This window comes from Oryctolagus cuniculus, chromosome 1 (genome assembly GCF_051225735.1).
Source record: "Oryctolagus cuniculus isolate XC-2025 breed Fujian yellow rabbit chromosome 1, ASM5122573v1, whole genome shotgun sequence".
Classification (NCBI taxonomy): domain Eukaryota; kingdom Metazoa; phylum Chordata; class Mammalia; order Lagomorpha; family Leporidae; genus Oryctolagus; species Oryctolagus cuniculus.
The window spans coordinates 10,560,461-10,588,316 of NC_142867.1; the positions used below are offsets into that span (position 1 = coordinate 10,560,461).

The 27,856-nt window shown below is 60.8% G+C and overlaps 1 protein-coding gene across 11 annotated transcripts in view; it reads left to right on the forward strand.

The window, feature by feature from the left end:
• SYT7 (synaptotagmin 7) overlaps nucleotides 1-27,024 on the forward strand; it is a 65,652-nt gene extending 38,628 nt beyond the window's left edge. For 4 of the 11 annotated variants that reach the window (XM_051833203.3, XM_051833204.3, XM_089307729.1 and 1 more), the window contains 9 exons: nucleotides 172-396; nucleotides 3,681-4,049; nucleotides 7,332-7,454; nucleotides 12,077-12,212; nucleotides 16,563-16,833; nucleotides 20,323-20,492; nucleotides 20,881-20,995; nucleotides 21,447-21,646; nucleotides 23,931-27,024. In XM_051833203.3, coding sequence (XP_051689163.3) covers nucleotides 172-396; nucleotides 3,681-4,049; nucleotides 7,332-7,454; nucleotides 12,077-12,212; nucleotides 16,563-16,833; nucleotides 20,323-20,492; nucleotides 20,881-20,995; nucleotides 21,447-21,646; nucleotides 23,931-24,035 — 1,714 coding nt within the window. In that variant the 3' untranslated portion in view covers nucleotides 24,036-27,024. The remainder of the gene's footprint in view (nucleotides 1-171; nucleotides 397-3,680; nucleotides 4,050-7,331; nucleotides 7,455-12,076; nucleotides 12,213-16,562; nucleotides 16,834-20,322; nucleotides 20,493-20,880; nucleotides 20,996-21,446; nucleotides 21,647-23,930) is intronic. The other 7 variants (XM_051833206.3, XM_051833207.3, XM_017350571.4 and 4 more) reach the window with 4 other exon arrangements.
• Nucleotides 27,025-27,856: the final 832 nt, after the last annotated feature.

Genomic DNA, 27,856 nt, shown 5'->3' on the forward strand with positions numbered 1-27,856 from the left:
TCTCTTGTCCGTCTGTCTCTCCTGCTCTCTCACTGTCTCTTTCTTCCTTTTTCCTGTCATTGTTTTTCCTCCTCTTCCACCCCGCCCCCACCCCCATGTGTGGCCTGCCCTCTCTCCCCCACCGCCACCCCTGGTGCCCCTCTGGCCTGGCTGCTCCGCGCATGCCTCCAGTGGCACCCTCCTGTCGGGCGCCAAAGTGGCCGCCGCGGCGGGGCTGGCGGTGGAGCGGGAAGGCCGGCTGGGGGAGAAGCCGGCGCCGGTGCCGCCACCCGGAGAGGACGCCTTGAGAAGCGGCGGGGCTGCCCCCAGCGAGCCGGGCAGCGGTGGCAAGGCGGGGAGAGGCCGCTGGCGGACGGTGCAGAGCCACCTGGCCGCAGGGAAGCTCAACTTGTCCAAGTGAGTGATGGCGCCCCATGGCCGCCGGAGCCATGAGCTCAGGCCTGCCCCCGCCAGGGTGGGCAGCGGGACCCCTGGCATTCCCGCTGCTGCCCCCAGAGGTGCCGTCCTCGGCCCCTGGCTCATTCCATCACTTCATGAGACTCTGCCACCATCCTTGCCATCGGGCATGACTAACTCAGCCATGCATTGCAGCCCTGGGCAGCTGTCCATCAACCTCTTCTTTTACCAATGACCAGGTCATTCCATTTCTGCCCCCCCGCCCCAGGCAGCTTCATTTCAGTCCTGGCTCATCCCATCCTCTTTGGTTGGACGCCCCATCTCAACTGTCAGGTCAACCCCCCTTGGGCAGCAAGGCCTGTGGGGGTCCATCCTTGGAGAAAGTCTGCCCACTTTTCAGCCCATGTTTTATGCCACCCATCAGCCACCGGGTCTTTCCTCTTTATTGCCAGCAGAGGGCTCTAGACCCAGCATTGGACCATCCAGTGGCGCCATCAGCTTGTCCTGCTTTTGCTTGCACCATGCACCATCTGTTGCAGAGGCCCACCCACGAGCAGCCGACAAGCTGCCCCATTGGTTCATCTCATCTCAGCCATCCCCATTGGCTGTTCCAGTCTTGGTCAGCGAGCTGTCCCACTGCCAGATACTGGGGTTGGGTATTCTTGGAGGTTGGGTTGTTGCACCCCAGTGAGCTCCTGCTGCAGGTGTCAGAGGGTCTGGATGCCAGGCGGAAGAGCTGTTCCCTTTCTAATAGCTGTCCGAGCTTGTCCAGTGGCCAGTCCCATCTCGGGTGAAGGACATAGGATGGGCCCCTGTTTTCCACAGATAGTGCCCCCACCCCATGGAATAGCCTTATTCTCATCTTGGCTTTTAGAAACTTCCAGTTTGCCCAGAAGAGCACTTCCAGGCTCTACGCCCTTTGAACTTTGACCATTCTCACCCACTGGGACGCAGGTTCCATTTTGAGTGAGTGGAGCAGCTTTGAAGACCAGCAGACCTGCCCCCTTCCTGGCTGTTGGGCCATCCCGTTGCCCTGATTTAGGGACCCCCTCCCTGATTCTTGACAGAAGACCTGTGGTTCCTGGCACTGAGACCACCGAAGGTCACTGGCCTGAGGCCTCGGTTGCTTGTTGTCTTGAGTAGATGCAAACTGATCTCTCCCCTGCCATTTGCTCTCAGGAGAGTCCCAGGGGAAGCCCCACCCCCCTTCAGCAAGCCTGGTCCCACTCTGTCCTCCCCTGGCCGCCCCTTGCCAGTCTTCAGCCTGCCTAGGCCTCTGGACCGTCCACTGGCTCCAGGCCTGCAGGGACCAATTTTAGTCTCCTGCCACTGAGAGGCTGTAAATTGGGCTAATGTTGGATGTGATAGGAAACCAAAAGGAGGTCAGCAAGAAGCCGTCCTCCCCCTGCCCCAGCTGGCCCCTCGGGGAGCTGTGGACCTCCCTGGCCCGCCAGGCCTCAGCCTGCCCCTGGCGATAGCTGGTCCCGAGCCTGAGTCAGGCAGGGCTGCCCCCACTGAGACCCCAGCTAAAGCCACGTTTCGCTCTCTTCTCCTTCTTTCGTTTGTTCTCTCTTTACTCTACGCTTTCTCTCCCTCTTTCGCCCTTGCCCTCTTTCTCTCTTTCGGCCCACAGGGGTAGCCTAACTGTTGTCTTTCGGTTCCTAGGGTAGGTTCAGGGGGCGAGCAGAGCTGAGGTCTGAGTGCAGTGGTGCAGGTAGCTCCCGAGGACCCTAGGGCCTCCTCCCTTGGGCCCGAGACGAGGGGTCCGCACCCTCTCAGTCAAGGGCAGGACAGGAAGCATCCAGGGTTTGCAAGCCTTGCTGTCTCTTTCACACTGCTCAGTCCTGCTTTTGTAATACGAAGCAGCCATAATCAGTATGGAAACTCATGCCAAATGGCTGTGTTCCAATAAAACTTTATTTACAAAAGCAGGCGGCAGGCCAGATTTGTCCCACAGGCCGCAGTGTGCCACCCCCTGCCCTAGACTATTGGATTGGGAGATGAAGAGAAGGGAGAGAGGATGAGGTTGGGCCCTCTGAGGCTAACAGAAGGGACTTCTCAGCACTGTCCAGTCCGGCCTCTCACTCAGCCCAGCAGTGCTGCAGTAACAGCCTGGCTCTGCCCCTGCCGGGGGATGTGTCGGAATCCTGGGCCAGTGCACAGGGCAAGCAGGTGATCCGAGGAGAGACCAAGGACCCCTGTCCCCCACCACTGCACGGGAGCCCTTCCCTGAGCCAGCCCTCATCCGGCCCTCGTGGCAGCTCTGCGATACAGACAGCTCAGGGATTCTTGCCACCCCCATTGTGCAGATGCAGACACTGAGGGCCTGACGGGCAGAGTAACTTTTCCAAGTCCCACGGTTAGCAGAGGCAGAGACGGATCTCAGGTCTCTCTGACCCCGCCCAGCCCCTGACCGCCAGCCGTGTCCTAGTTCCTGTCTGGCCTTGCTCCACTTCCCAGCATTTTCCCACAGGAGACATGGGCACCCCCCACATGCATGAAAGACAGGACAGTCACCCTGTTCTCTGTCAGAACTGGGTGCAGTGGCCAGAGCGTGGTTCCTGAGGTTGCCCCCTCAATCTGCTCCCCTCCCTTGGTCCCCTTCTCTGGCTGGGTCATTTCCCATGTACCCAGGAGGAAGCTGGGCCTTGGAAGCAAAGAACCCTGGGAGTGGGGCAGAGCCTGGGCCCCGGGGCAGCCATGGTCCCATGGCAGAGGCCAAGGAGCCCTCACCTCCCAGGACACAGCAGAAGAGCTGCTGGTTTCCGCGCCTCACCAGGCATTACTAGGCCAGCACCGCGCTGGCCTGGATTTCCTCATGCCTCCAAAGGACAGTAGTACTCAGAGCACTGAGCAGACTCTGCTGGTGTCCCCCCTGAGACAGCGGGAGGAGGTGGCGGCGGCAGCTCCCTCCCACCCCTCCTGCTGGAGCATCACAGGCAGCCGCAGGGCCCTGGGACCTGCCGGCACCATGCAGCCACAGCAGCTCCGCAGCCCACTCAGACTGGCAGAGAGGCCGGCCCAGACAGGAGGTAGCCAGGGCCAGAGGGTGGGCTGGGCGGGGCCAGCCTGGGGGCCTCAGGGCAGGGGCACGGGCTTTGTGGCCTCCTGGGTGAGGCGGTGGCAGCGACGGCAGCGGCGACACCTGCGATGGAGGCCTGGCGAGGTCCGGCAGAGCGCGCCCTGCACTGGGGCCTCCCCGCCCTGGCCCTCGGCTTCTTTCTCCTCCACTGTGATCCCTTCACCTGCTTCTCCTTTCTCTCCTCTCCTCCACCCGCCCCAAGTTTCGAGGACTCCACCCTGTCCACGACCACTACCCTTGAGTCTATCCCCAGCTCCACGGGAGAGCCGAAATGCCAGCGACCCCGCACCCTGATGCGGCAGCAGAGCCTGCAGCAGCCGCTGAGCCAGCAGCAGCGGGGCCGGCAGCCCAGCCAGCCCACCACCAGCCAGAGCCTGGGCCAGCTGCAGGCCCACGCGGCCTCAGCGCCGGGCCCCAACCCCCGGGCCTATGGCCGGGGCCAGGCTCGGCAAGGCACCTCGGCCGGCTCCAAGTACCGGGCGGCCGGGGGCCGCAGCCGCTCCAACCCGGGCAGCTGGGACCACGTGGTGGGGCAGATTCGAAACCGAGGCTTGGACATGAAATCCTTCCTGTAAGTCCTCCCCTTGAGCGGGCGAGCCCCTTCCTTCCCCTCCCCAATCTCCCTCCCCCACCCAGGTCTCCTTGGGAAGAGCCCTGCCTTGCCTGTGGTCTCCTGGCAGGGTGCCAAGCAGCCTTGGCCGCCCCCTCCCCAGCCTCTGTGGCTAGTGTCTGAAGTCCCCTCCCCACCCCCCCGTGGAAGGATTCGTATCTGGCCCTCCCCCGGCCCCCGCCCCATGCCATGAGAACCACAGGCTCCCTCCAGGGCTCAGCGAAAGCCCCGAGATTAAAGATGAGTGGAGACACTAGATGCCACTGCAGTCCCCGAGACGGACGACCCCGTCCCAGCAAGTCCCAGGCTGCTCTCAGCCCCACTGCCAGCCTTGCCCTCTGCTCCTGTCCTCCCTCCGCCCCTCCCGCACTCATCCCTGCCCCTCCAGTCACTTCTCCCCTGTAACCCGACTCTGCTGCCTGTCCGCCCCACACTTCCTCCCTGCCCTCTCACTTCCCCCATCCCTGCCATCAGCCCTGTCCCCTTGTCTTGCTGACCTTCGACAGCCTTTCCACGGCTCCGTCCTCCTCCAAATGACCCAGCCCCTGAGGACGAACCTGAGAGGTTCTCCCCCAAAGCCTTAGACGCTGCTTGGGAGAGTGTTCCGTCACTGTGTGGCCTGAACCACGGCCCAGGTGGCCCCCTCTGTGGCATCCCCCGGGTCTCTGCACGTGCGCTCCCAGCCCAAGGCAGGCCTGCGCTGTCACCCCCGTCCACCGCCGCCCAGCCTAACGTGAGCTTCCTTGCAGGCTCTGGGGATTCTTCCCATCGCTCAGGTCTTTCCTGGGAGCGCTGTCCATGGAGCCGGAGACCAGGACATTAAGAGCCTGGGAGAGGAGAAAGGGAGGAGGAGGGGAAGCCAAGGCCGAGCCCGGCTCATTGGCAGCATGTAGGGATTCTGAGAGCGAGCAAATTCCTTGGAGCGTCCTGCCTTTCTTGGCTGGGACCTCAACCCCAGCGTCCAGGGCAGACAGGCGAGGCCCCCAGCAGAAGCAGCTCCGCCACAGCAGCGTCCTGTCTCCGGCGCGTGGCCCAGCAGGACATGCTGCCAGTGACTGTCCTTGGTAAACTGAAGGCAGCCTGTCCAGTGGGGCTCGACCCGAACCCAAGGACCCTCAGGAACCCAGCTGGATGCCTGCATGAGACAAGACGCCCGGCAGAGAGCCGGCTGCCTTCCAAGTGGCAAGTTGCCTGGGGGCAGATGCTGCAGCACTGGCTTGGATCTGGGGGAGCCGGAGGAAGTGGCTCCACTGGGGCTTGCACAGAACTGAGGGCCGGCGCCCCTCTGCCCTTCCTGTCACCTTGCTTCCTGTGTTGGCAGCCATCAGACTGGACTGCAGGAGGAGCCGCGGGCACCAGCTCTTCCCTGCCCACTGCCTCGGTGGTCACCCAGGCCCTGAACAGCGTCTGTCCCGTGATGCTCCACTCCCAAGCTCACCACTGCCCCACCTCCTCCATAGCAGTTCCTCCCCACGAGGGCCAGATAATACTTGTTTTAGGCTCTGTGGGACACATGTGATCTCCATCCTTTTTTTTTTTAAGCAAACATCTTTAAAAATATAGAAATGTTTCTTAGCTCGTGGGCCACGGGCTGCAGTTTGCCGAGCCCTGTCTCGCTGTGCAGTGGCCCCTCCTACCCTGCCAGCATCCCCACCCCACCTCCTGTGTTCACCCCTCCTCCTGGCCTTGACAAACTGGGTCTTCCTGCAGAGGAGCCGTTCTGTTTTCAAGAAGAGCAAAAGGAATATCTGAAAACTGCACGAACCAGGGAAAAAACATGTTGTTTTCTCCTCGGGTTTGCCTTCCCCCAGCTTAACCAGCTCCCAAGCAGCCAAATGGAATTTTACCAACTCGAAAAGGTACCGGTGGGCAGAGAACAAAGACGGTGAGGATTTGGCCTGAGGGAAGAGGGCCGTTGTTTCCCCAAAGTTTGATGTCAGCGCACGTGCCAGCTGCAGAGACACAGAGGGGCACCACCGCCACCCTCGCTGGGACCCCAGTACCATCTCCCAGTCTCCGAGACTCCTGTGCCCACCTGCAACCTCTCGCCTGCTTGCGTTTCCTGCTTGACAGCCTCTCCAGGGAATGATCAGCAAGTTCGTCCCCTCGAAACCTTGTCTGCCCCTGGAGGTTGAACTGGTGGACTTCCTTGTCCTTCCAGAACCTTCTCTCAGCCCTACCCGCTTTGCCTTGGCCCTTCCTGAGACGTGCTCTGATGAGAGACCCAGCGCTGGATGAGCACCGCGTGGTGCCCAGGGGACACTTCAGACCCTGGTGCTTTTGGTGGGCAGCAGGCCACTGGTGCTTCCTTTTTCCACCAGCGAGAGAGACCCTCACCTTCTTGTCTGCTGTGGCTGTGGCCCCCTCCAGTATGGTCTCACTGCAGGCACTGGCTCCCAGCAGCCCTGCCAAGTGCCTTCACTTTCTCTCTGCCTTTGCTTGGTGGTGCCTTCTGGACTGCTTCCCCAGTGAAAGGCCCCTGAACTGGACTCAGAGGCTGTGGCCGTCACTCCCTGGACCTCCAGGAAGGGGGACACAGGAGACAGCTGGCTATGATCAGGATGCCCCGTGCCAGAAAGGACTTCCGGTCTCCTCTGAGGCACTGTGGCTCTGGGAGCCTGGGGGAGGTGCAGGGAGCGCCTTAGACCCCTCCTGGCTTCAAGCACATCTGGCTGCCCGTGAACCAGAAATGTACAGGGCGCAGTGCCCCACTGGATGTCAGGACCTTCGAAGACTTTCCCAGTGCAAGACGGCCCCCTGCAAGCTGGCGGCAGAGGCTCACCCTTTCTCCCAGGGGCCCAGATGGGCAGAGCAAGTTCAGCTGGGAACGAGTTAGTTTCAGGAAATCTGCTTGGGTCCCACCCCGCCCCCTGCCCAGCCCCGTGTGTTCCCTTGGGACTGGTCCAGTCGTAGACGTCTCCGTAGGCCACTGCCCAGCCCCTTCCCCATTTCACTCCAGAGTGTGGCCCTTGCTTGAGACAGGCTGGGGCTGGGGCAGGGCCGTGGACCCCTCCCCTCTGCCCCGCTCCCTCTCACCATCAGCCATTCCGTTCTACAACTATTAACAGTGCGTGCTAAAGTTTGATTTCTTTCCTACAGGGCCTGTTTCTTACGCTTTTTTCTTCTCTCTCTTTTTGTCTCTGTCTCTGTTTCTGTCTCTCTCCCCTCCCCACCCCGCCCCACCCATGGGGCCTCCTCGTTTCCCCCCCTCCCTCCGGCTGGCGGGCTGCCCACCCTGGGCAGGGAAGGCCGGATGGTGGTGCTATCCTTGGTCTTAGGGCTTTCGGAGCAGGATGACTTTGCCAATATCCCTGACCTGCAAAACCCAGGAACCCAGCAGAACCAGAACGCTCAGGGGGACAAGAGGTAGGAGCACAGGCGAGGGCCTGCAGCGGCGGCGGCGACAGCGGCGGCACAGAAGGAGGCGTGGAGAGGCCGCCCGCCTCAACCGGCCCCAACTGCTGGACGAGGCGGTCGGTGGGGCCTTCAGTGGATGCCGGAGTGGGAGGATGAGCCCCTTCCCCAGCCGGTGACCTCCCAACACAGCCACCTCGGTGGTGTCAATGGGTCTGTGAAGGGGACCATCCTGGGACCATTCTGGATCAAGCCTGCTCCCTGGCATGCTTGCCCTGGCTGGAGCAAGCCCAGTCTCCTCTGCCCCATCTCCCTGCTTGGCTCCCTCTGCTGACCCCTCCATCTTTCATCTCTGACCCCAACCCCGACCCAGAAATCCCTGTTTCTCTGGTGGCTGGTGGGCGGGGGGATGTCAGGGAAGGCGCCAGCCTCCTCTCCCTCATCCCCCCATCTCAACCCTCCTCTTGCCTGGAGGACCTGTGGGTGCTCAGCTGCTGGAAGAGGAGCCCCTGGTGGGGATGGGATAGGGTCTGGCATGGGAGAGGCCTGGTGGCCAGAAGGAACCAGAAGGGCAGGGCCTGGGCCTGGCACCAGCCTAAGGGCAGCTAAGACGGCTGATGGGGGAGAGTGAGGCCTGGCTCTGTCAGGCTCCCGCCCCTGTGCTGGCACTCAGGGCCCTGGGGAGACTGAGAACAGCTGGGTGGCCAGGCTGAGCAGAGGCCTGGACATTAAATCCTCCCCAGCCTCGGCCATGGGGAATTCAGGGAACAGCTCCCTAAATCCGGGAGGGGCGGCACTGCAAGTGGGGAAAGGCATGGGTTGGGAGGGCCCAGAACTCCAGGGTGCCATGCTGTACCTGGTCTGCCCACCTCCCCCAACCTGGCCCTAGGCTGGGTCGACCAGAGGTGCCAGGAGGGTTCGTCATCCTGGCCGGGTCTGCTTCGCATCAGACCAAGGGCCTGCAGGAAAGTGTGTGGCCTGGCAGCCATGACCCTTGCTGTCCCTCCCTGGTTCTGCCTGAGCCCCCTCTGCAGCCCTGGGTGCCGCTGCCCCTCTCTGGGCCTCTGCCTCCTCATCTGTCCCGTGAATGATGGGACAAGGTGACCTGTAAGGAGCAGCCCTCTGGCACAGATCCACTAAGCATCTAATAAGGAGATCGGGCCTGGGGCTGGGCCGCTCGTCAGATCCTGTGAGCCGGGCATGGGCTGTGTTTGGATGGGTGACCCTGACGCTCCTATGGGGCCCTCGGGGGCAGGAAGAGCTGTCCTGGGTGGGAGGCGTGTGTGGATAGGGAAGGTGGATACCGTCCGGCTAGGATGGCGGGCTCGCCTGCCCCTCCAGCGGTGGCTTCCACAGATCAGCCCTCACTTCCTCCCCATCCCTAGGCCGCAGCTGCATGTCTGTGGTGGGCAAAGCAGGAAGTCGGCGGGCCACGGGTGGGGAGATGGGACTCATTCTGTCACCCGAGGGCACAGGTGGTGTCAGGCGCCGGCTCCGTGTCTGGAGCCTCGGCTTCCTGGGTGGGGCTGCAAACTGGGCTGCAGGCCAGAGCATGCAGGGGCTGGGAGGTGGGGGGTGGGGGCTCGGAAAGCCTGCTAAGAACCTGAGCCCCTTGCCGGGGAAAGGTGTGAAGTGTGAGGGAGCAGATGCAGACTGGAAACGAGATTTCCCATCACCCATGTGTTAATTAACCGCTCCATTCTCATCCACAGCCTATTTTTACCGCCTTGCCACCTAGGTCTCGCTCCATATTTTAACCAAACTCATCCCTTCTGATCACGGCATCAGCTTGTCCCCACCTGCCTGGGAAAGGTGGGGGGTGGGCGTGGAGGCCCTGGGCCGCCGCCCCCACCCGGCCTGACTTTCCCAGTGGACACACGCCATTCCCACCTGCTCATGCCCACTCGTCCTGGACACTCATGCCTCATGGCCATGGGGAGGCGGGTGTCTCCCAGGTGGGCTCCAGAATCAGGTGCTACCTGCCCAGCAGCCTCTGCCACCCCCCCTGCCGCCACCACCAAAGGTTGGCATTGGCCCCACCCCTCGGAGCTCCTGGATCTTCAGGCCTTGGAGAGATGGGCTTGGGTCAGCCATTCCTTGCTCTGCAGCTTCCCCCTCCAGACCCAGTGTGTGTCCTGTGCCCCCGCTGACCCCTTGTGCCTGCCTTTGTCCATGAGCAACAGGCTGATGGGGACAGGGCTTTGTGGGGGAGGAGCCCCTCCAGATCCCAGGCTAGGTGGGAGTGGGTCCAACACGAAAAACGGAGAGGGGCACTGAGCCTCCATCCAGGATTCCCCAACACAGAGGCTCAGAACGCTCTCGGGCCTAGGGCAGGGGGCAGGGAAGGCCCAGTCCCCAGTGGCTCCCACGCCCTGCTGTGACCATTCCACCCTCAGCCATCACACCCCCCACCTCATCTACCCCTGCGTCATCCTCGCTCCCCAGATCCAAATGGTTTCCACCGTGGCCCCACCCCCACCCCGAGTGGGGGGCGGGGCAGGGACCACCCCCATTGCTCTTCTCCCTGAAGCCGCCATATTCCTTCTGCCCGTGTGTGTCCCCCGCCTCCTCTCTGCCTCCTGTCGGCCGCCTTGCTCCTCCCTGTCCCCTCGTCCACGCAGCAGCCTCTCCACACGGCTCTGACTAACTTTTCTTGGCCTCCTCTTTCTCGTCTCTCTCTGCCTCCTTCCTCCCATCCGCTCCTCACAGGGATGTCCCTGGGCTGGCGCCGGGCCCCGCGGCCCCTCTCTCTCTCTCTCTCTCCTCTCCCTCTGCCTCTCCCTTTGCCTCCCGTCTCTCTGTCTCTGTCCTGCGACCCCCCGACAGCCTCGGTGGTGCTGTGCTGACGGGGGCGTGGCCAGAATAACTCCGACTTTCTCATACCTTCAGCAGTCAATCTCCCGCTCTCTCCGCCTCTCCTGCTCTATTTTTAACCTGACTTTACCTCTCCAGCTATTTCAGTCTCCTCTTCCTCCCTGTGCCTGTCTGCGTGAGCACGTGTCCGTGTGTGCGTGGCCGCGTGTGCGCCCACCTGTGTGTGCGCTGCTCTGTCCGCACCTCTGGAAGGGGCGCCCGGCCTGTTGCCAGGCAGGGTGGGGCGTTTCTGTGTTGTTGAGGCTCGGCCAGGTTTTCACAGCAGGTGTATTGTGTCTGATCATCAGGGTATTTGCCCCCCCCCCCCAAAAAAAAAAAAAAAAACGACTCCCTGCTTTTTTCTATTTCAGTTTGTCCCAATTCACATGCTCTCCCTGGCATGCCTGGGTCCCCGGGAATGTCTCTCCTCTCGGGATGGCTGTATGTGGGACACCAGGGCTGCTCGGGTTAACCTGCCTGTTGCCTGTGCTGTTCTCTCCCTGTTCCTGACGGGCTCCTGTGCATTTGTGTGCGTGCACGCATGCCTGTGTGTGTGTGTCTGTGTGTGCACATCCTGCTGTTAGATCCTGGTGTCTCCCCTCCAGGGCCTGGCATACTCAGTGCATGTCTCTCTGCCTGGGGTGGCCGACCGTGTGCTGGCGGCTGGTCTGTACCAGAGGGCCATGGCTTCTGTCCAGCCTATGTGGCTCCAAGTCAGTGCTCTGTGCTCTCAAAGCTGTTCTGTTTTAGCCTTGTCCCAAGCCTCATGCTGCCAGCCCCTTGTCTCCTCGCTGCCTCCCCCCACCCCACTCCTCATGGGACGTTCCAGCTTGGTCCCTGGGCAGGCTTTAGTACCCCCTTCCTGAGCCCCAGCCCAGCAGAGCCTGGGCTCAGCACCTAGCCCCTGGGCCAGAGAGCCTAGCTTCCTGGGGACAGCATGGAGTTGGGAGCAAGACAGGGCTGCTTGGAGGTGCCTTGGGTAGCAGTTGTGTCAAACGGGCATTCCTCAGGGTGGGAGCAGGGAACACCAGGACTGGGAAGGGTATAGGTTTGCCCTATCCAGTATTTGGCTGTTAAACCTGAGTTAGTTTACACTGAATAAAATTTAAAACCAGTTCCGGGTTGAACTGGCCACCGTGCAAATGTTCAGTGGCCGCAGGTGGCTGCTGGCTACTGCACTGGGCAGTGCGCATACCGAACGCTCGTCACGGTCAAATGTGCTGCCTGACACAGAGCTGTGCGGGCAGTGGTCCCGACTTCCCCTGCGTCTCCTGTCTAAAGGGTGCTCCCACTAAGCCTGAGCAAACACAGGTGGGGCTCCAAGAGACAGACACTCTGGGCATGTTTGCAGATGGTGATGACGCCGGAAGGCACCTGGACACACCACCCGGCACCCGGCGCCTCCCCTCCCAGGCGGGGAGCAGGCAGGATGCAGGGGGCAGGAAGTGTGGAGAGGGGAGGGGGAGGGCCAGGGAATGAGCTCAGAGACCAGCCATGCAAACCAATGACCGGAGCCTGGGGGCTTTGCTCGGGGACAGGAAGAGGGGGAGCACTCCCCCAAAGCTGCCCACAAAGCTGTAAGTCACCTGGGGCACAGACTGCCAGGAGGGTGGGCCCTGAGCACTGGTCTGGGGGAACCAGGCCTCCCCATGGACCAGAGCAGCACCCTTGCCAGACTGCAGCCCTCAGAGAAGGCCCTGCCACCACCCAGGCCTGTGGTGCCCGGCCCAGCCCGCCTCCAGCCCTCACTCATTGAAATACCCCCACACCCCCCTCCCCAGGTTGCCTGCAGGCGGGAAGGCAGTGACCACAGCCCCAGTGCCGGGCCAGACGCCCCACGATGAGTCTGACCGCCGGACTGAGCCCCGCTCCTCCGTCTCCGACCTCGTCAACTCCCTCACCAGCGAGATGCTCATGGTGAGACGTGGGGGAGGGGCCCGGGGGAGGGGAGGGGCAGACATGGCTCCCAGTAATGGCTCGGGAGTGGTCCGCTCTGGCACCTTGGTGCTTGGTGAGTAGGGGTGCAAGGCCTGGGTTTTTCCAGCTCTCTCGCCTACACAGCTTCTGTGTGCCTCCATTTCCCCATCTGTCCAGTGAGAATAAGAATGCTCATCTTTTTATTTTTTGAGAGAGAGAATGAGCAAGCGCCCATCCACTGGTTCACTCCCCAGATGTTCTCAACCACTGGGGCTGGGCCGGGCTGGAGCCAGGAGCCAGGATTTCAATCCAAGTCTCCCTTGCGGGTGACAGGGACCAATTGAGCCATTATCTGCTGCCTCCCAGGAGTGGAGCTGGGAATCAAACACAGGCACTTCGATAGGGGATGCAGGTGTCCCAAGTGACGGCCTCGCTACTAGGCCAAACTAGATCCCATCTGGATTGAAAACCCACCCCTGCACGGGATCTGTATGATCCTAGAAGAGGAAGTCTGGTGGGCAGAGGACCTTCTCTTGTGGAGTTCAGTCTCATACCCACACCAGCAACCTCCCCCAAACCCTGATGTTGGGAGTCCCAGGCAGAACAAGAGGGCAGAGACCCATGGGTCACTTGGCGCCCCCTGGTGGCCATAGTGTGTCATGGCGGCTTGCCCCACCTGCACCTTGGGAAGAGCCCCAGTGGAAGCAGGAGTCAGCGGGAGGGCTGACGGGCAGCCCCCGCAGTCCAGAGAGGCTGGGGGAGGGCCTGAGGTTGGCTGCCCGGCACCTGCTCTGTTCCTAGTGGATGTGACCTGGGACAGTCATTTCCTCCATCCCCCTCCCTCCTGTGGAGCGAGGAGGATTGGGTAGGGCCTCCTCTGGCCCTTGCCAGCCCTGAAATCATTCAATTCAGTGTTCCCTCGCCCACCGCCTTAGCATCACAGCCCCCAGCCCTTGGAGGCCTCCAGAGCCTCCAGGACCCACCCTTCTCCCTTTGAGGGCCATGTTGCCCTAACCACCCCTCCCTGCACTCTGCCCTTTCCACGCCTGGTCATCCTCAAGCTATGTGCACACGAGGACATCTTGATAGAATGCAGATTCCCAGTTAGCAGGCCTTGCGGGGCCCGGGAGTCTGCAGTGCTCTTGCACCCAGATGAGAGCAGCAGCTGTCCCCCACTCCAGACCTGGTGGCCTTGGGGCGCCCCACCTCGCCCCTTCTCGCCTCCCAGATCATCATGTGCCTGGCCCTGCTTTCTTTCATCCCCCCTCTCCTCGACTGGCTCTGGCCACCCTTTGCCTGCACAGCCATCGCCACAGTCCCTTAATGAGTTATGGCTTCCCAGTAGCCAGGTTCCCAGAAGGGACAGCCTTTCCCAGCCAGCTTGCCTGCCCCTTGCTGCCCTCTGACAGCCACGGCCAGAGGAAGGAAGTGCACACCCCGTCTCCCTCTTGTGCTCATCAGATGTCCAGAGGGGGGAAGGCAGAGTAGAATTGCCCAGCCTATGCCCAAGCCGGATCACTGGCATTGACCGAGGTGGCAGAGAGAAGCAGGGCAGGGCTGTAGAAGCTGGGGGTCAGGAGCCAGGAGTGGGGATTCTGGCCTGGCCAGAGAAGGGGTAGGGGAAGGGTAGCCGGGACGGGGCTGGCTTGGTGCTGTTAGGGGCTTACTTCTTCGGGGGGGTGGGGGGCAGGGTCTCAGGCCACGCCTCCCCTGGCATTGTCATGGGGGTGGTTGGGTGGTTAGAGCTCAGGCGTGTGGCATGGGAGGGCTGGGAGTGGGCAAGGAGTCGCTGCCCCTTCCACTGGGAGGCCAGTGTGGCCAGCCCAGGCCTCCCCCTGATGGGGAGCCAAGCGACCCACGCAGGCTGTGGTCCCCAAGGACTCGACCCAACCTGAGAAGGAAGGGGCAGGGGTCCTTTGTTGGCATTGCCTCATGGCCTGCCCTGGCAGCAGAGCAGGACTATGGCAGGGACGCTGGCCCACTTCACCCTTCAGGAACCCTACACACAAGGCCTGGTGGTTGCCATTCTGCAGAAGTGGATGCTGAGGATCGAAGGGAATGGGTGGGAGAAGCAGACTTGGGGCAGGGAGGCCTCCCTACTCCGGGGGCCTGAGATACAGCCTGGGGGACAGTTCAAATCAGCCAAGGGGTGGGGACTGGAGGGTCCCGCTCCCTCCGTAAGAGCAGTGACCGAGGGTAAGGCCTCAGATGCAGGCCCTTCGTTGCGAGTGAGGGGCAGGTGGAAGGGCACACACGATGGCTCGGCGCCAGCTTGGGTTCGAGCTCCAGCTCTCCTGCTGGCCTGAGGTCAGTGCCCCAGCCTCTGCTGCTCCAGGCTGAAACTGGAACATGGTGGCACCTGCCTCACGAGGACACAGTCGGCGTAAAAGAGGGCAAATCTGGCAGGGCGGGGCCTGGGCACAGCAGGCCCAGCCAGTACGGGGCCGTTACTCTGATTGGTGTGATCCAGAGGCTGGTTTGGGAGGGGGTGGGATCTCCCCATTGCCCTGGGGGTGTAGGCCTGCTCTGGTGGGAAGAGCCAGCCTTCCGGTCAGAGAGGGTCTAACTGCTGTGCCGGTCTCCTGGGCTGGAGGGTGGCAACGGTCGCCTGGTGAGCTGTCGTCATGCCCCAGTGGAAGGTGCTGTGAGGATCTTCTGCCCCATCTACTGCGTCACTCCTGGATGCTGCAGTGCTCAGCAGCTGGGCTTGCTCCCAGCCTGGAGGGGTCTCCACCGCGCTTGGCTCTCATCCAATCACTGGCGGGGCTTTTAGACACAGGGATGCCCGGGCCACAAGGACACCCGCCCCCTAACGGTGGATCTGTAGCAGGGTGGGGTCCGGGTCTGAGCCCAGGCAGCTGCAGAATGGGTACAGTTCTCAAGCTTCCTGGAACTCCCAGACAGCAGCCAGGGGTTCAGACAATTGGCCAGGAGATTCCGCCCCCATCCGCACAGCACCTCCTCCTCCTGGTTGTCAGGATGGGAGCAGGATCCCCCCCTACCAGACTCCGCTGTTCGGGCCGAGCCAAGTGCCCGGCCTGGGTGATGGGGAGGGGGCACAGGTGTAGCCCTTCCTTCCAGCATCCCCAGCCCTGAACGTGCAGTGCAGTCAGCTGAGCCACATTTTATTTATTTATTTTTAAAGATTTATTTAGAGGTCGGTGTTGTGGCGTATTAGGTAAAGACGCCGCCTATGATGCCAGCATCCATATGGGTGCTGTGGTTCATGTCCTAACTGCTCCACTTCCAGTCCAGCTCCCTGCTAATGGCCATAGAAAGCAGAGGAGGATGGCTCATGTATTTGGGTCCCTGTCATCCCTGTGGGAGACCCAGATGGAGCGCCTGGCTCAGCCTTGGCTGCTGCAGCTTCTCGGAGAGTGAACCAGGAAATGGAGGCCCTCTCTCTCTGTAATGCTGACTTTCAAATAAACAAATAAATCTTTAAAAAAAAATGCTTTAGTTATTTAGTTAGTTGAAAGGTAGAGTTACATAGAGAGGGAGAGAGAGATTTTCCATCTGCTGGTTCACTCCTCAAATGGTTGCAATGTCAAGGCTGGGTCAGGCCAAAGCCAGAACCTGGAACTCCATCCTGATCTCCCACAGGGAAGGCAGGGGCCCAGGTATTTGAGCCATTATCTGCTGCTTCCCAGGTGGATTAGCAGAGAGTGGAGCAGCTGGGACTTGGTCTGGCCCTCCCATGAGATGCCAGCTCACAAATAGCTTTACCCACCAGCCCTGTGAGGCACCTTGTAGACAATGCTGATGCCCAGGCCCACCCCAGCCTGACCCAGCAGGGCACAGGGGCCGGGGAATCGGTATTTGTAATCCCCACGGGCTGCATCGTGCCAAGCAGTGCTGTTCCTGAGAGCTTGCCTTTCTCCTTTTGTAAAGGCATCATCCCGGCACCCCCAGAGTCCCTGGCTAGAGAAACAGTGGCATGGAGTCTTGAGAGGTGAACAGTGCCCACCTCTGTTTCGTAACCCAGGCTTGGGGTGCAGTGTTTCACAGAGGCCCCCACAGGGCTGCAGAAGGAGCCCTGGAGTGCGGCTGGCTGCTGCGATCTGGGAAAACTGTAGAGCTTGGGAAAGGAGGCAGACCTGGAGAGACTGGGTTCCGGGTGTCGTGTCCCAGCCCTGCCTCTCTCCCTGTTGGGCTCTGGTCAAGGCACCGGCCCTCCCGGGCTCAGCACTCTCCACAGATGCGGATGTGGGCCAGCCAGCAGTCCCACGTTGCAGCTACAGGCAGAGCAGCTGGACTGACCTCCTGTACTGGGCTGCTGGGGGTGGAGAGGGGAGGGGACAGAGTCCCTCCCCACCCCCCCAATTCTGCTGGCCTCTCCCCGCCCCCCAGCTCTCCCCAGGCTCCGAGGAGGACGAGGCCCACGAGGGCTGCAGCCGAGAGAACCTGGGCCGGATCCAGTTCAGCGTCGGCTACAACTTCCAGGAGTCCACGCTCACCGTGAAGATCATGAAAGCCCAGGAGCTGCCAGCCAAGGACTTCAGTGGCACCAGCGACCCCTTTGTCAAGATCTACCTGCTGCCAGACAAGAAGCACAAGCTGGAGACCAAGGTGAAACGGAAGAACCTGAACCCCCACTGGAACGAGACCTTTCTCTTTGAAGGTGAGCCTGGCACCGCCCTCGCCACCCGCAGTCACTTCTTGCCTTCCGCCGGACCCGCACCCAACCACACACCTGCAAACGCATTGCAGACACACCTGTGGGCACACAAACGCACAGACACACCTGCATGTGTGCACGTGCACACTCCCACAGTAGCAGGCTGTTACCCTGATGCATTTGGTGTGTAGCCGGGGTCGGGTCACAGGTGCCACGTATCACAGCTGGAGACTGTGAGGAAAGCTGCGTCTCAGCCCACACACAAGGAAGGGAGGGAGGGAGGCAGCCGCAGGGTTCGGAGACAGACTGTAGCCCAGGCTGCCTGGGTTTGAGCTTCCGCTGTGCCACTTGGTAGCTGTGTGATCTTGGGCAAGTTCCTGAACCTATCTGTGCCTTGGTGTCCCCACTTGTCAAATGTGAAATAGAGCTAGTAATGATGAGGCCTCAGCAAAGGAGTAACTTGTGAGAGCGCTTGGAACAGTGCCTGACACCCAGAAAATGACTGCTGCTGGGCTGTGCACCAGCCGGGCTGGGAGCATCAGCCCTGAACAGCATCCCCCCAGTCCTAGAGGCCACTGGGAAGACGTCCTTCCTCTCGCCTGCAAGGCCTGTCTTTAACCCTTAGCTCTGAGGGTTCCAGGTAACCAGGAAGCTGGACCTGCAATCAGGGCCCTTGGGTGCCAGGATCCCACTTAGAGAAGCCATAACCCTCCCCCAGCAGCCTGCATGCCCTACAATCCCAGCTGCCAGGTGTCTTGGATTTCTAGAATGTTTTTTTTAAAGATTTACATTTTTATTTTGAAAAGCAGAGTTAGAGAGACAGCAAGAAACAGAGAGAGAGCTTCCATCTGCTGGTTCACTCCCCAAGTGCCCTCAACAGCCAGTGTAGCCAGGCTAAAGCCAGGAGCCTGGACTCCATCCGGGTCTCCCACTTGGGTGGCAGGGGCTCAAGCACTTGGGTCATTGCCCACTGCTTTTCCCAGGCACATTAGCAGGGAGCTGGATCAGAAGTGGGGCAGCCAGGACTCCAGCCAACGCTCACATGGGATGCCGGTGTCACAGGCGGCAGCTTAACCCACTGCTCCACAACCCAGCCCTGGGTTTCTAGAACTGTCTGTGCACATGCTAGGGACTCCTCTGCATCTGGTGTCCCACCTGCCCACCACCCTAACCCAATCTGCAAAGGGCCGGACAGCTCGCCCACTCAGTGAGTCGTTGAGGGTGAGCATCAGCTGCCCCTCGTGCCCAGGTCAGCATGGGCACTCACTTAGAGAGGTGGCTGTCTGGAGGTTTATGCAGACAGCTAGCAGGGTCAAGTGCTCAGGCAGAGCCCCGGTGCCCCAGTGGCTTCTACGAGCATCTACCCAGCAGCAGCTATGGGCTTGGCACGCTCCTGAGTACTGGGAGTGCACGAAGAATGCTCAAGACATTCCTGTCTAATGGAAGCGTAGATCAGTGAGCTGCGCCCAGCTTGACTGCGCCACAGGAGCCCAGTATGACCTCCTGTGGGGGTGCTGCAGAAATTTGCCCCAGAAGAGAGGCCCCTCAAGATGCATCCTGTGGGCGGGGCCGGTGTTGTAGCATAGTGGGTTGAGCCGCTGCCTGCAGTACTGGCATCCCACGTGGGCACCAGTTCGAGGCCTGGCTGCCCAACGCTGGTCCAGTTCCCTTCTGGTGTGCTTGGGAGGGCAGCAGAGAATGGCCTGGGTGCTTGGGCCCCCTGCACCGGTGTGGGAGACCCAGATGGAGTTCTGGGCTCCTTGGCTTCGGCCTGGCCCAGCTCCGGTCATTGCAGCCATTTAGGGAGTGGAACAGTGGATGGAGGCGCTCTCTCTCTCTCTCTCTCTCTCTGTGTGCGTGTGTGTGTGTGTGTGTGTGTATGTATCTCCCTCTCTCTCGCTATAACTCTGCCTTTCAAATAAAATAAAATAAATCTTTTAAAAAAGGCAGGTTCTGATGGACGGGTAGGAGTTTGCTAGATAGGAGAGCTGACAGGTGCAGGGGGTCCTGGAGCCTTAGGCTTTTCACCTGACGTCCCCAGGGACAGTGAGAGGAACATGACACAAGCCACTCTCAATACGAGGGACAGAACCCCGGACACACAAAGAGGATTTTGTCTTCCAGCTCACTGGCTCCTGTCAGAGGCTCTCTGAGCTCCCAGCCTCCCTGGCCTTTCTCTGTCTCTAGAGCCAGGCTGAGATATTAAGTGTCTTCTGTCTCCTTCAAACTCACACTCGTGTCCCCTTGGGCCTCCAGGCTGCCTGGGCCACCTTGCCTGGCCCGAGCAGCCCCCCACCACCACCCAGGGCAGGTGACACCTGACCTCAGAGCTTGCCCTGCCTCCAGGTCACCTTCTCCATCCACCTCCAATCCTCCCTCCCCGCCGCCGCCGCCTCCAAACTCAGCTGGCCCTCTCCGCCCGCCCCTGTCCCGGCAGCTACTCATCCCATGAGTTATTCCCTTGACAGATATTCATGCAGTGCCTACTGTGTGCCAGGAACAGCGCTGGACACCGCAGTCCGGCGCTGATAACACAGAGGCCTTCCTGGAAATCCTCGTCTGGTGGGAAAGTCAGACATAATGAAGGAAACAGACAGATAAATCTCCATTACGGCTCGCAATTCGCGTTGCGCAAGAGAAGATGCTGGGGTGTGGAGCAGGGCATCTGACCTCCCTGGGCTGCTAGGAAAGAGAGCTGAGGCCCAGAGCGGGCACGGCGGGGGCCGGCCCAGGCTGGGAAGGAGGCCCGGGCACCGAGTGGTGTGCAGCGGGAGGGCAGCCAAGTTGTGGACGGCCTCAAAGCCAAGGCGGCACGGCTGGCTTTTCTTCTAAGTGCGTTGAAAGCCTAAAGCAGGAGAGCATCCCGATGCGCTTTCTATTTTTAAAAGATCACTCTGGCTGCTGTGTTGAGAATGGGCCGTAGGAGCCAGCGTGCGAGTGGGGGAGGGCAGGCCGGAGGCCCTCACAGCCGTCTGGGTGAGGGAGGTGGCAGTGGAGAGGGGGACAGCTGGCTGAGCTGGGAGGAGGAAGGCGGGGTCCGTGGACACGCGTCCACTCGTATTCCCGTGCTTTTGCTGTCATCCTTGCTCCATGCTTCCCCGGTGTCCCCTGGCCCGCATCCCTCTGGGGCTCGTTCCTCGGCTGTTCCTCAGGACAGTTGGCAGGGACAGCCCAGAGTGCAAGAGGTCAGTGTCCAGCCACTGACAGGGACACCTGATGGGTGCACGAGTCGGGGACGGTCCCAGCTCTGTGTTTCATGAGTCCTGGGACTCTGGACAAGGAATTTAACCCACCTGAGCCTCAGTTTTCCCCATCTGTAAAATGGACAAGACACAGGCCCCTCGGAGAATTGCTGAGGGGATCCGTGAGTCAGTGAGGGTCTGATCGCAGTCGACTACCTGCTGGCCTGGGCGGGGCAGCAGAGGAGGGTGTTCGGGCTGGCCGCCTGTGACCCTCTGTCCTGCTCGTCACCTGTGCTTCTCTGCCCCCCAGGTTTTCCCTACGAGAAGGTGGTGCAGAGAGTCCTCTACCTCCAGGTCCTGGACTATGACCGCTTCAGCCGCAATGACCCCATTGGGGAGGTGTCCATCCCCCTCAACAAGGTGGACCTGACCCAGATGCAGACCTTCTGGAAGGATCTGAAGCCATGCAGCGATGGGAGCGTAAGGCCCTACCTGCGGGTCAGCGGCTGGAGGGGGCTGGGGCACTCGGCTGGCCAGTGTGCTCCCAGGCCCTCCTCTGCTTTAGGGGAGTTGTGCAGGTGGGCGGGGCCTGGCGGAGCCCACTTCCTGCAGAATCTGAGCACTGTGCTTGGCCCTTGGCAGGGCTTGCCTGTGCCCTGGGAGGGGAGGGGGCGCACAGACCTGCCAGGTGAGGGGAGACAAGCCACAGGTCAGAAGTCCTAGTGGGATCTGGGCCAGCCCGAGAGCTCGTGAACCATTCACTCCCCGCTGGTGCCCACATCCCACCTGTCATCCCTCCCCGGGAAGCAGCCCCACCCCCTGCCTAGTCCCCTTGGCCCTGCCTCACCCTGCCCATTCTCCCTCCCAGGGGAGCCGAGGGGAGCTGCTCTTGTCTCTCTGCTACAACCCCTCTGCCAACTCCATCATCGTGAACATCATCAAAGCCCGGAACCTCAAAGCCATGGACATTGGGGGCACATCAGGTGCGGGGGCTCCTGGTGACGGCATCTGGGCAGGCTGGGGGTGGGGTCTGGTGTTGCAGGACCCACGATGGGCGTGGACAGCAGGGACTGTGCAGTGGCCTTCGCCCTGGGCCCCCCCTCATCCCCACCTCTGACCCCCACTCCTCTCTCCTGGAGAGCTCAGGGGCACCCCCAGGGTCACCATCGTCGGGACTCTGTCCTCCCAGAGCCAGGAAGAAAGGGATTCCAGCCATGGCTCCAGCACTGCCAGGCTGTGACCTTGGGCAAGATCTGGCCTCTCCAGGATCAGGGTCCTTGTTGGTATTAACAGGGAAGGGGGGTTTGGGGAGGGAGCTGAGGTCCAGCAATTTATCCCCCAACTCTGGTTCTTGCTTGAGTCTTTCCTCCCACTCTGAGGAAAGCACACAGCCCCTCCTGCCTCAGCCTAACCCTTCCCCTACCCCCACCTCAGACCCCTACGTGAAGGTGTGGCTGATGTACAAAGACAAGCGGGTGGAGAAAAAGAAGACGGTGACCATGAAGAGGAACCTGAACCCCATCTTCAACGAGTCCTTCGCCTTCGACATCCCCACGGAGAAGCTCAGAGAGACCACCATCATCATTACCGTGATGGACAAGGACAAGCTCAGCCGCAATGACGTCATCGGCAAGGTAGGGTGGGGCGGGCGCGGCAGGGAGAGTGGCAAGCACAGGTCTGGGTGACAGGGGAGATGGGGTCTCCCCTCTCCCGCCCGTCCCTGCTACGTGTCAGTCAGCTCAGGCACATCACCAGAAGGGTAGAGAAAGAAGCAAGTAGGACAGCAAAGTGACTGCAGAGGGCGAGCTGGCTGGGGCAGTGTCAAGAGCTGTGGTCAGGCTCCATAGTCCTGGCTTTGGTTCCTGCCTCATTGGCTGTGTGACCTTGAGCACATCACTGGCCCCTCTTAGCTCCTTGTGAAATGGAGCTACTGATGCCAACCCTGAGAACTTCACAGGGCAGTGAACGAATTACCTGAGAAACGTGGAGTGTCCCCTTTCGAAAATGACCACTTCTGATTGCACATTAACCTGCAAATCCACTCGGTCCCAAGTGTCTCCAGGATGGGATTGTGTGACACGCATGCTTCCAATTTTCCTACTTTGGAAGTGTCTGTTCTCGTGCTTGTTTGGGGGCTGAGGTCAAGAAGTCAGACTGCCTGGGTCTGGGTCTCAGCCCCATCCTTTAACAGCTGTAACCTCACTGACTCTCATTTCCTCCTCTCAGTCAGTCCTAGTCGCACAGCGTGCTGGGAGGATTAAGTAAAAAGATAGCGTGCATGAGCAGCTCAGCCTAGTACTTGGAGCATATATGTTAGCTACTATTATAGTGAGTTCTTCTGAAGTGTTCTCTCCAAGGTCCTGTTTGACTGGGAGCAGTGCAAGGTACAGTGGTCAAGGCAGGCAGTGGCGAGAGATAGATGCCAGGGGCAAGTGAGGAGAGACCACAGGTCAGCATGTGACCCAGGAAGGGATGACCCAGGCACCCACAGGGAAGGGGCCAAAGCTTAAGCAGTCACATCTCTTTTGAGGTTCTTTTGAAGCTTAGCCTTTGGGAGTTGGGCATTTTCCCATTACAGTCATAGCATCTTCTGTTAGCTGAACCAAGTGAAGACAGACTTGTCCTAGCTTCAGCCTGGGCAGTCTGGGAAGCCCAAGGATCTCTGAGCCACCTGACTCAGCCCCTTGAAGCCTGGAATTCGCCCCTCCTGTCTTCTTGGCATTGCTCAAGGCTGGGGCTGTCTTGCAGGCAGAAGGTGTGACTGTGAGGTGTCACACAGTGGCCCTCAGGCTCCATGACCAGCTTTGGAGGGATGGAGCCCACTGAGAGAGAGGCCTTGCCCCCACGCCAGGTGGGGCGTGAGACAGGCACTGTTGTCACTGTCTGTAAGGTGGGCACCACCACCCACCCATTCCCCAGAAGACAGCTTGAGGCCGAGAGAGGTCACCCCACTCACACGTGGCAGAGCTGGGGTTCGCTCCCACTTTCTATCTATATATCTATGCTTGTCATTGTGCAGCAATTTCAGATTAGCAGAAAAGTAGCAAAGGTAACAGGGTTTGCGTATCCCTCTCGCCCAGTTGCCCCAGTCGTCTGCCTACGGAAGCAGCAGGTGCCTGACTGTGAACTAAACTCCCGGCTTCATTTGTGCTTCCCCAGTGTCCATGAATGCCCTCTCTCTGTTCCAGGTCCAATCAGGGCTCACCTTGAACTAAGCTGTCCTGTCCCCCAGTCTCCCCTGGTTGGGGACACTTGGGTCTCTCCCCTCTCTCCACCATCTCTGGGCATCCTACAGAATGCCGCCCAGTCTGTGCATCTCCCCCCACCCCAGTGCCTGTACTCCTACCACCCTCTGGTCCCTGGGTAGCAGGAGGATCCCTGCATGCAGCCCCCTGAGGCAGGAAAGCTGCTTACGCAGGGACCTGGCAGGGGCAGGCGGGCAGGCGGGCAGTCCAGAGCCCCGAAGGCCTGACTCCAAAGCCCTCTGCACCACTTACAAACTCTGCTTTTGCATCTGAAAAGTGGGGACGGTAACAGACCCACCCCGCAGTCCTAAGGATTCGGGGATCTGTGTGTATGAGCCCCCTGCTCAGTGCCTGGCATGCAGCAAGTGCCCACGATGGGCGGATCAGCTCTAGTTAAGCTGAGCTGGACAGTGCCCAGCAGGTAGGGCAGGGGAGGACCTGGGAGCGAACTGCCTGCACCCCCACTGTGAAACGGGTGAGCAGGCTCCCGAGAGGTCTCAGGAACATAGGTGAGGCAGAGGGAAGGGAAGAGGGGGCCTCTGAGGGGTAGGCACCACTAGGGGCAGAGGGGCCCAGGTGCTGGTGATCACAGGTGTTGTTGTGGTGTCGCCCCCTAGTGGGGGCAGGAGGCTATGCCCAGAGACCTTGCTAACGCCACCCTTTTTCTCCTCAGATCTACCTGTCCTGGAAGAGCGGGCCAGGGGAGGTGAAACACTGGAAGGACATGATCGCCCGTCCCCGCCAGCCCGTGGCCCAGTGGCACCAGCTGAAGGCCTGAGTGGGGCCGAGGGAGGCCCAGGGGGCTGAGGCCCGGGGCCCCATCGTGCCCTCACCACTTTATGCACAATGCCCGGCCTGGCCATCCCCCGTCATGGGTGAGGGGAGGACCCTGAGGGCTCAGCCAGGGAGGGGCCCCGGGACTCAGTGGGGCCCCATTTCTAGGAAGTACTAGCCCCATCCCCCACCGGTCCAGCTCGGGGGAGGGGCTCTGGGAGCCATTTTCCTGCTTTGCCCCTTTCCTGATTTGCGGATACCCAAGAAGTGGGGGGGCTCTCAGGAGCCGCGCGGGCAGGTCCCTCCAGAGGCCCGTCAGGTGGGCGTGGTCCCCCGTTTTCTTTAAGGCAGTGCCTGGAGTGGAGAGAGTTCCAGGAGAAGGGGGGCCGGGGCGCTTGGCCCCAGCCCCCACAGGGCAGTCTCAGAGGCCGGCTGGGCCCTGAGCTCCAAGGATAGTGTGTAGTGTGTTCCTGGGGCCTGGAGCCATGGCCCTGTGCACCTCTGTTGTGTCCACCATGTGTGTGCGTGCGTGTGCGTGGGTGTGTGTGCGCGTGTGCATCTGTGCGCGTGGGGGCGGCTTGCTCCCTGACCCCTGGGGCCGGCAGTGCTGCGGACGATGCGGAGAAGGCTGGAGGCTGGGAAAAGGCACGGCCATGGCGCCAGGGGCTGGGAGAGGAGGGACAGGTGTGGGCTGGGCAGGGTGGGGCAGAGGGTCAGACCCTGGCGCGGAGCTGAAAAGGGGGCTGCCTCCTGCATCCCCCACTCCGCCCCCTCCAGGAACTCCTTCCCCAGCGATTTCGTCCCTTGGACATCGGCTCAGACCTTTTAGGCACCTGCCATGTGCCCAGCATTGCACCAAGACTCACCTAACCCCTTCCTTCTCAGGGGCCCCCAGCCCCCGCCAGCTTCTCCCCAAAATCTGCCCCAAAGACACCCCTGCCCCCCAGACCTCATCTCAACCCAGTGATTGACAATGCCCAAGCCTTCCAGCTTCCTGGCCTCACCCCCCCACCCGTGCACACCCCCACCCCTCCCTCCTGCTCCCCACACACCTTCGGCCCCGCCCGTCCCCTCTCTCCTGGCATGTGTGGTCTCTGATCCACCGCCTGACCTTGGCCATCACTGTCTTCTCACTTTCTCCAGAACTGCTCCTCCTGCCCCTCCCACTCGCCATGCCGGCACAGGAGGCAGGGGAAATTCCAGATTCTCCGAGTTCTGAGGTTGCCCTCCATGCAAAAGCTGGTTGTGGGGTCTCCACCTCGGCTACTGCTGAGACCAGAACTGGCTACTCCCTGGAGACAGCAGATTTCAGGATGACTCCTGCTTAAGCCTCCCATCCCCACGCTGGCCCTCGTGCTGACACAAGCCCCAGCTGGTGACAGAGCCTTGGAAGCAAGGGAGGCGGGGTGGGAGTGTCCAGGAGCCTGGACCCGAGATTCCCAGAAGACACCACCAGGTGGCGCCAGGACTCCGCAGTCTGTAGCCACGGTCTCTGGGTGGGGGTGACACCCCAAGAAAGGGAGGGAACTCTGGGCGGGGTCCCCACATCCAGAGCGTGTAGAAAGCATGGACATTTGGGGAGTGGCTTCTTCCACTGGGCTTCCCTTTGACCTAAGGGTTCTGCTTCATGCAGGCCACCTTTTGTCCCTATCAAAATGGTCTTAAATGGAATCGCACCCCACCCCCGCCCCTCCCCTGGGATCGGAAGGACTGTCCCCCAGTAGAAGACTTGTGTAGAATGAAGAACGCTGATGTAAAGCAAACCGTCATCCACATTCCGTGTAGACCCCGTGTTTCTGTAGAGTAGTGCTGCTGACAGTGGGGTCTGCCCCAGAGGGCTGTGTGGGAGCAGGAGAGGCTGTACCATTCTCAGATCTGCCTCGGTTTCCGTGCCCCTGACCCTAGAGGCCCAGGCTGAACGAGCCCCACCCCTCGCCTGCTGGGGAGCCCTTGGGAACCCAACTGACTCCTACTGAGCACCGGGCCGCAGCACTCAGGCCCCACCCATGGAGCTCTTAGCCAGTCATGCGCAAAAAGCAGCCCCCGTGGGGTCTGTTCTCAAGCAGGCCTCCTCATGAACTCCAGGAGGGGGAAGGGCAGCAAGTGGTAGTCAGGGGTGGGGTGGGCCGACACGGGGGGGGGGGCTCAGAGGGAGGGGTAGAGGGGTCCAGGGGAATTTGGGAACTTAAAGGAGGGAGGGCGCCGGAGTGCAGCCACCAACCCAGGACCCTGGGCGAGTCAGCCACACTCCCTGGGGCTGTTTCTCCATCTGTGAGACTGCGGTAATAATAGTTCACCTACCTCATAGAGAGGCTGTGAGACCACCACCACCTGACCTGGGGTCAAGGCAGGGGAACCCCGAGGGTGCTACCAGGGAGCAAGGTGTTACTATGGCAGCCGAGATTGAGGCTTACCTGCCTTCCCCCACCACAGAGTCTCCAGGGGTAGCCGATGCCTGCCAGGGCCCACCTGTCTCTTCCCAGAGTCCTAGCCCCTTTCCCGGCTTCACCGGCATCATCGTGGGCTCCCCAGTCTTAGTTGCTACCTGTCTTGTGACCATCTCCCCCATGTACTGCTGTTACGAATTCCGCCTGCCCCTGGACCCCGACACCTGTCCATCGGCGCCAGAGGCCAGGGAAGGCACAATGGAAAACAGCCACAAAAAAGCCAAGGGGTCTCCCAGTCCGGCTGGGGCCTCAGGGGTTGGGACAGGTGGCCGCTGTTTGTATTGTGTTTGAGTCCTTGAGCGCAAGTGTTTTATACAAAATAAAATAAAAACCCACTATCACAAAAAAAAAAAAAAGTGGCAGCAAAGAGAAATGAAGAAAAAACTGAAGGGGGAAAAATGAAAAACAGAACAATACAAATTTGCCACCACACGCACCCTCTAAGCCAGCAAGCTCTCCTCTTTGCAAAAATCATATTTTTGTGGGAATGGGTCTTGCTTTTTGTGGCAAGGCCTGCTCTGATTAATAAAGGATCGTGAAAAAGTAGGGCCTTGGCTGTTTCCTGCATGGGTCCCAGCCCTCTCACCTCCCAGGCCAACAGGCAAGGGGGCGAGGGGATGAGGAGTGAGGGGTTCAGCTCCCCTGGCTGATCTTGCCCTTTCTGCACTTCCGGCTCCTCCTCAGCTCTAGGACACGAACCACCAGCTGGCCAGGAAGCAGGGGGGCAGCTCCCTCTCCCAGGTCAGGCCTGAAGGTGCCCTGGGAGGGGCTTCCTCAAAGCCCGGGGCTACCCCTCGAGGTCACCCAGCCACACCCCACCCCCTCTCAGTTTCCCAGGGACCCTCTCCACGCTCCAGGGCAGGTCAGACAAACCACAGGGGGACCCTCCACTCCCCCGCCCAGCCCCCATCACCACTGGGGCACTGTGGCTTCAGGGGGCTGTCGGCTCTGGGTCTGTTTGCTGGACCTGCGGCTTGAAAGCAGTTGCATTTTGAAGATTCAAAAAGTCGATCTCCAAAGAGCCCATGGCTAAACTCTATCCTGAGGTCCTGGGGAGTCCCTCCCTTCTCCAGCCTCTGGCCCTGGGCAAGCTGTTTCTGTCTTCCCACTGTTGGGTCTCTCTGTCCGCAGAAAAGCAATAACCCTCCTGAGCCCTCCCGCGGTCCCTCGATCCCCACACAGGCAGGGGAGGTGAGGCTGGCAGCTCTCAGGGTACTCAGCAGGAAGGTGCTACACCTGCTTCAGCCCCAGGCACAGAGGAACACGCATCTCTGCTGTGGCCCGTCCACCTGCTGGCCACGCCCCACTCCAGAGTGAAGAGGCTGCCACGCCTCCTGCTCTGCAGTACCTGGGTTCCAGCTGCACTAAGTAGCCTCCC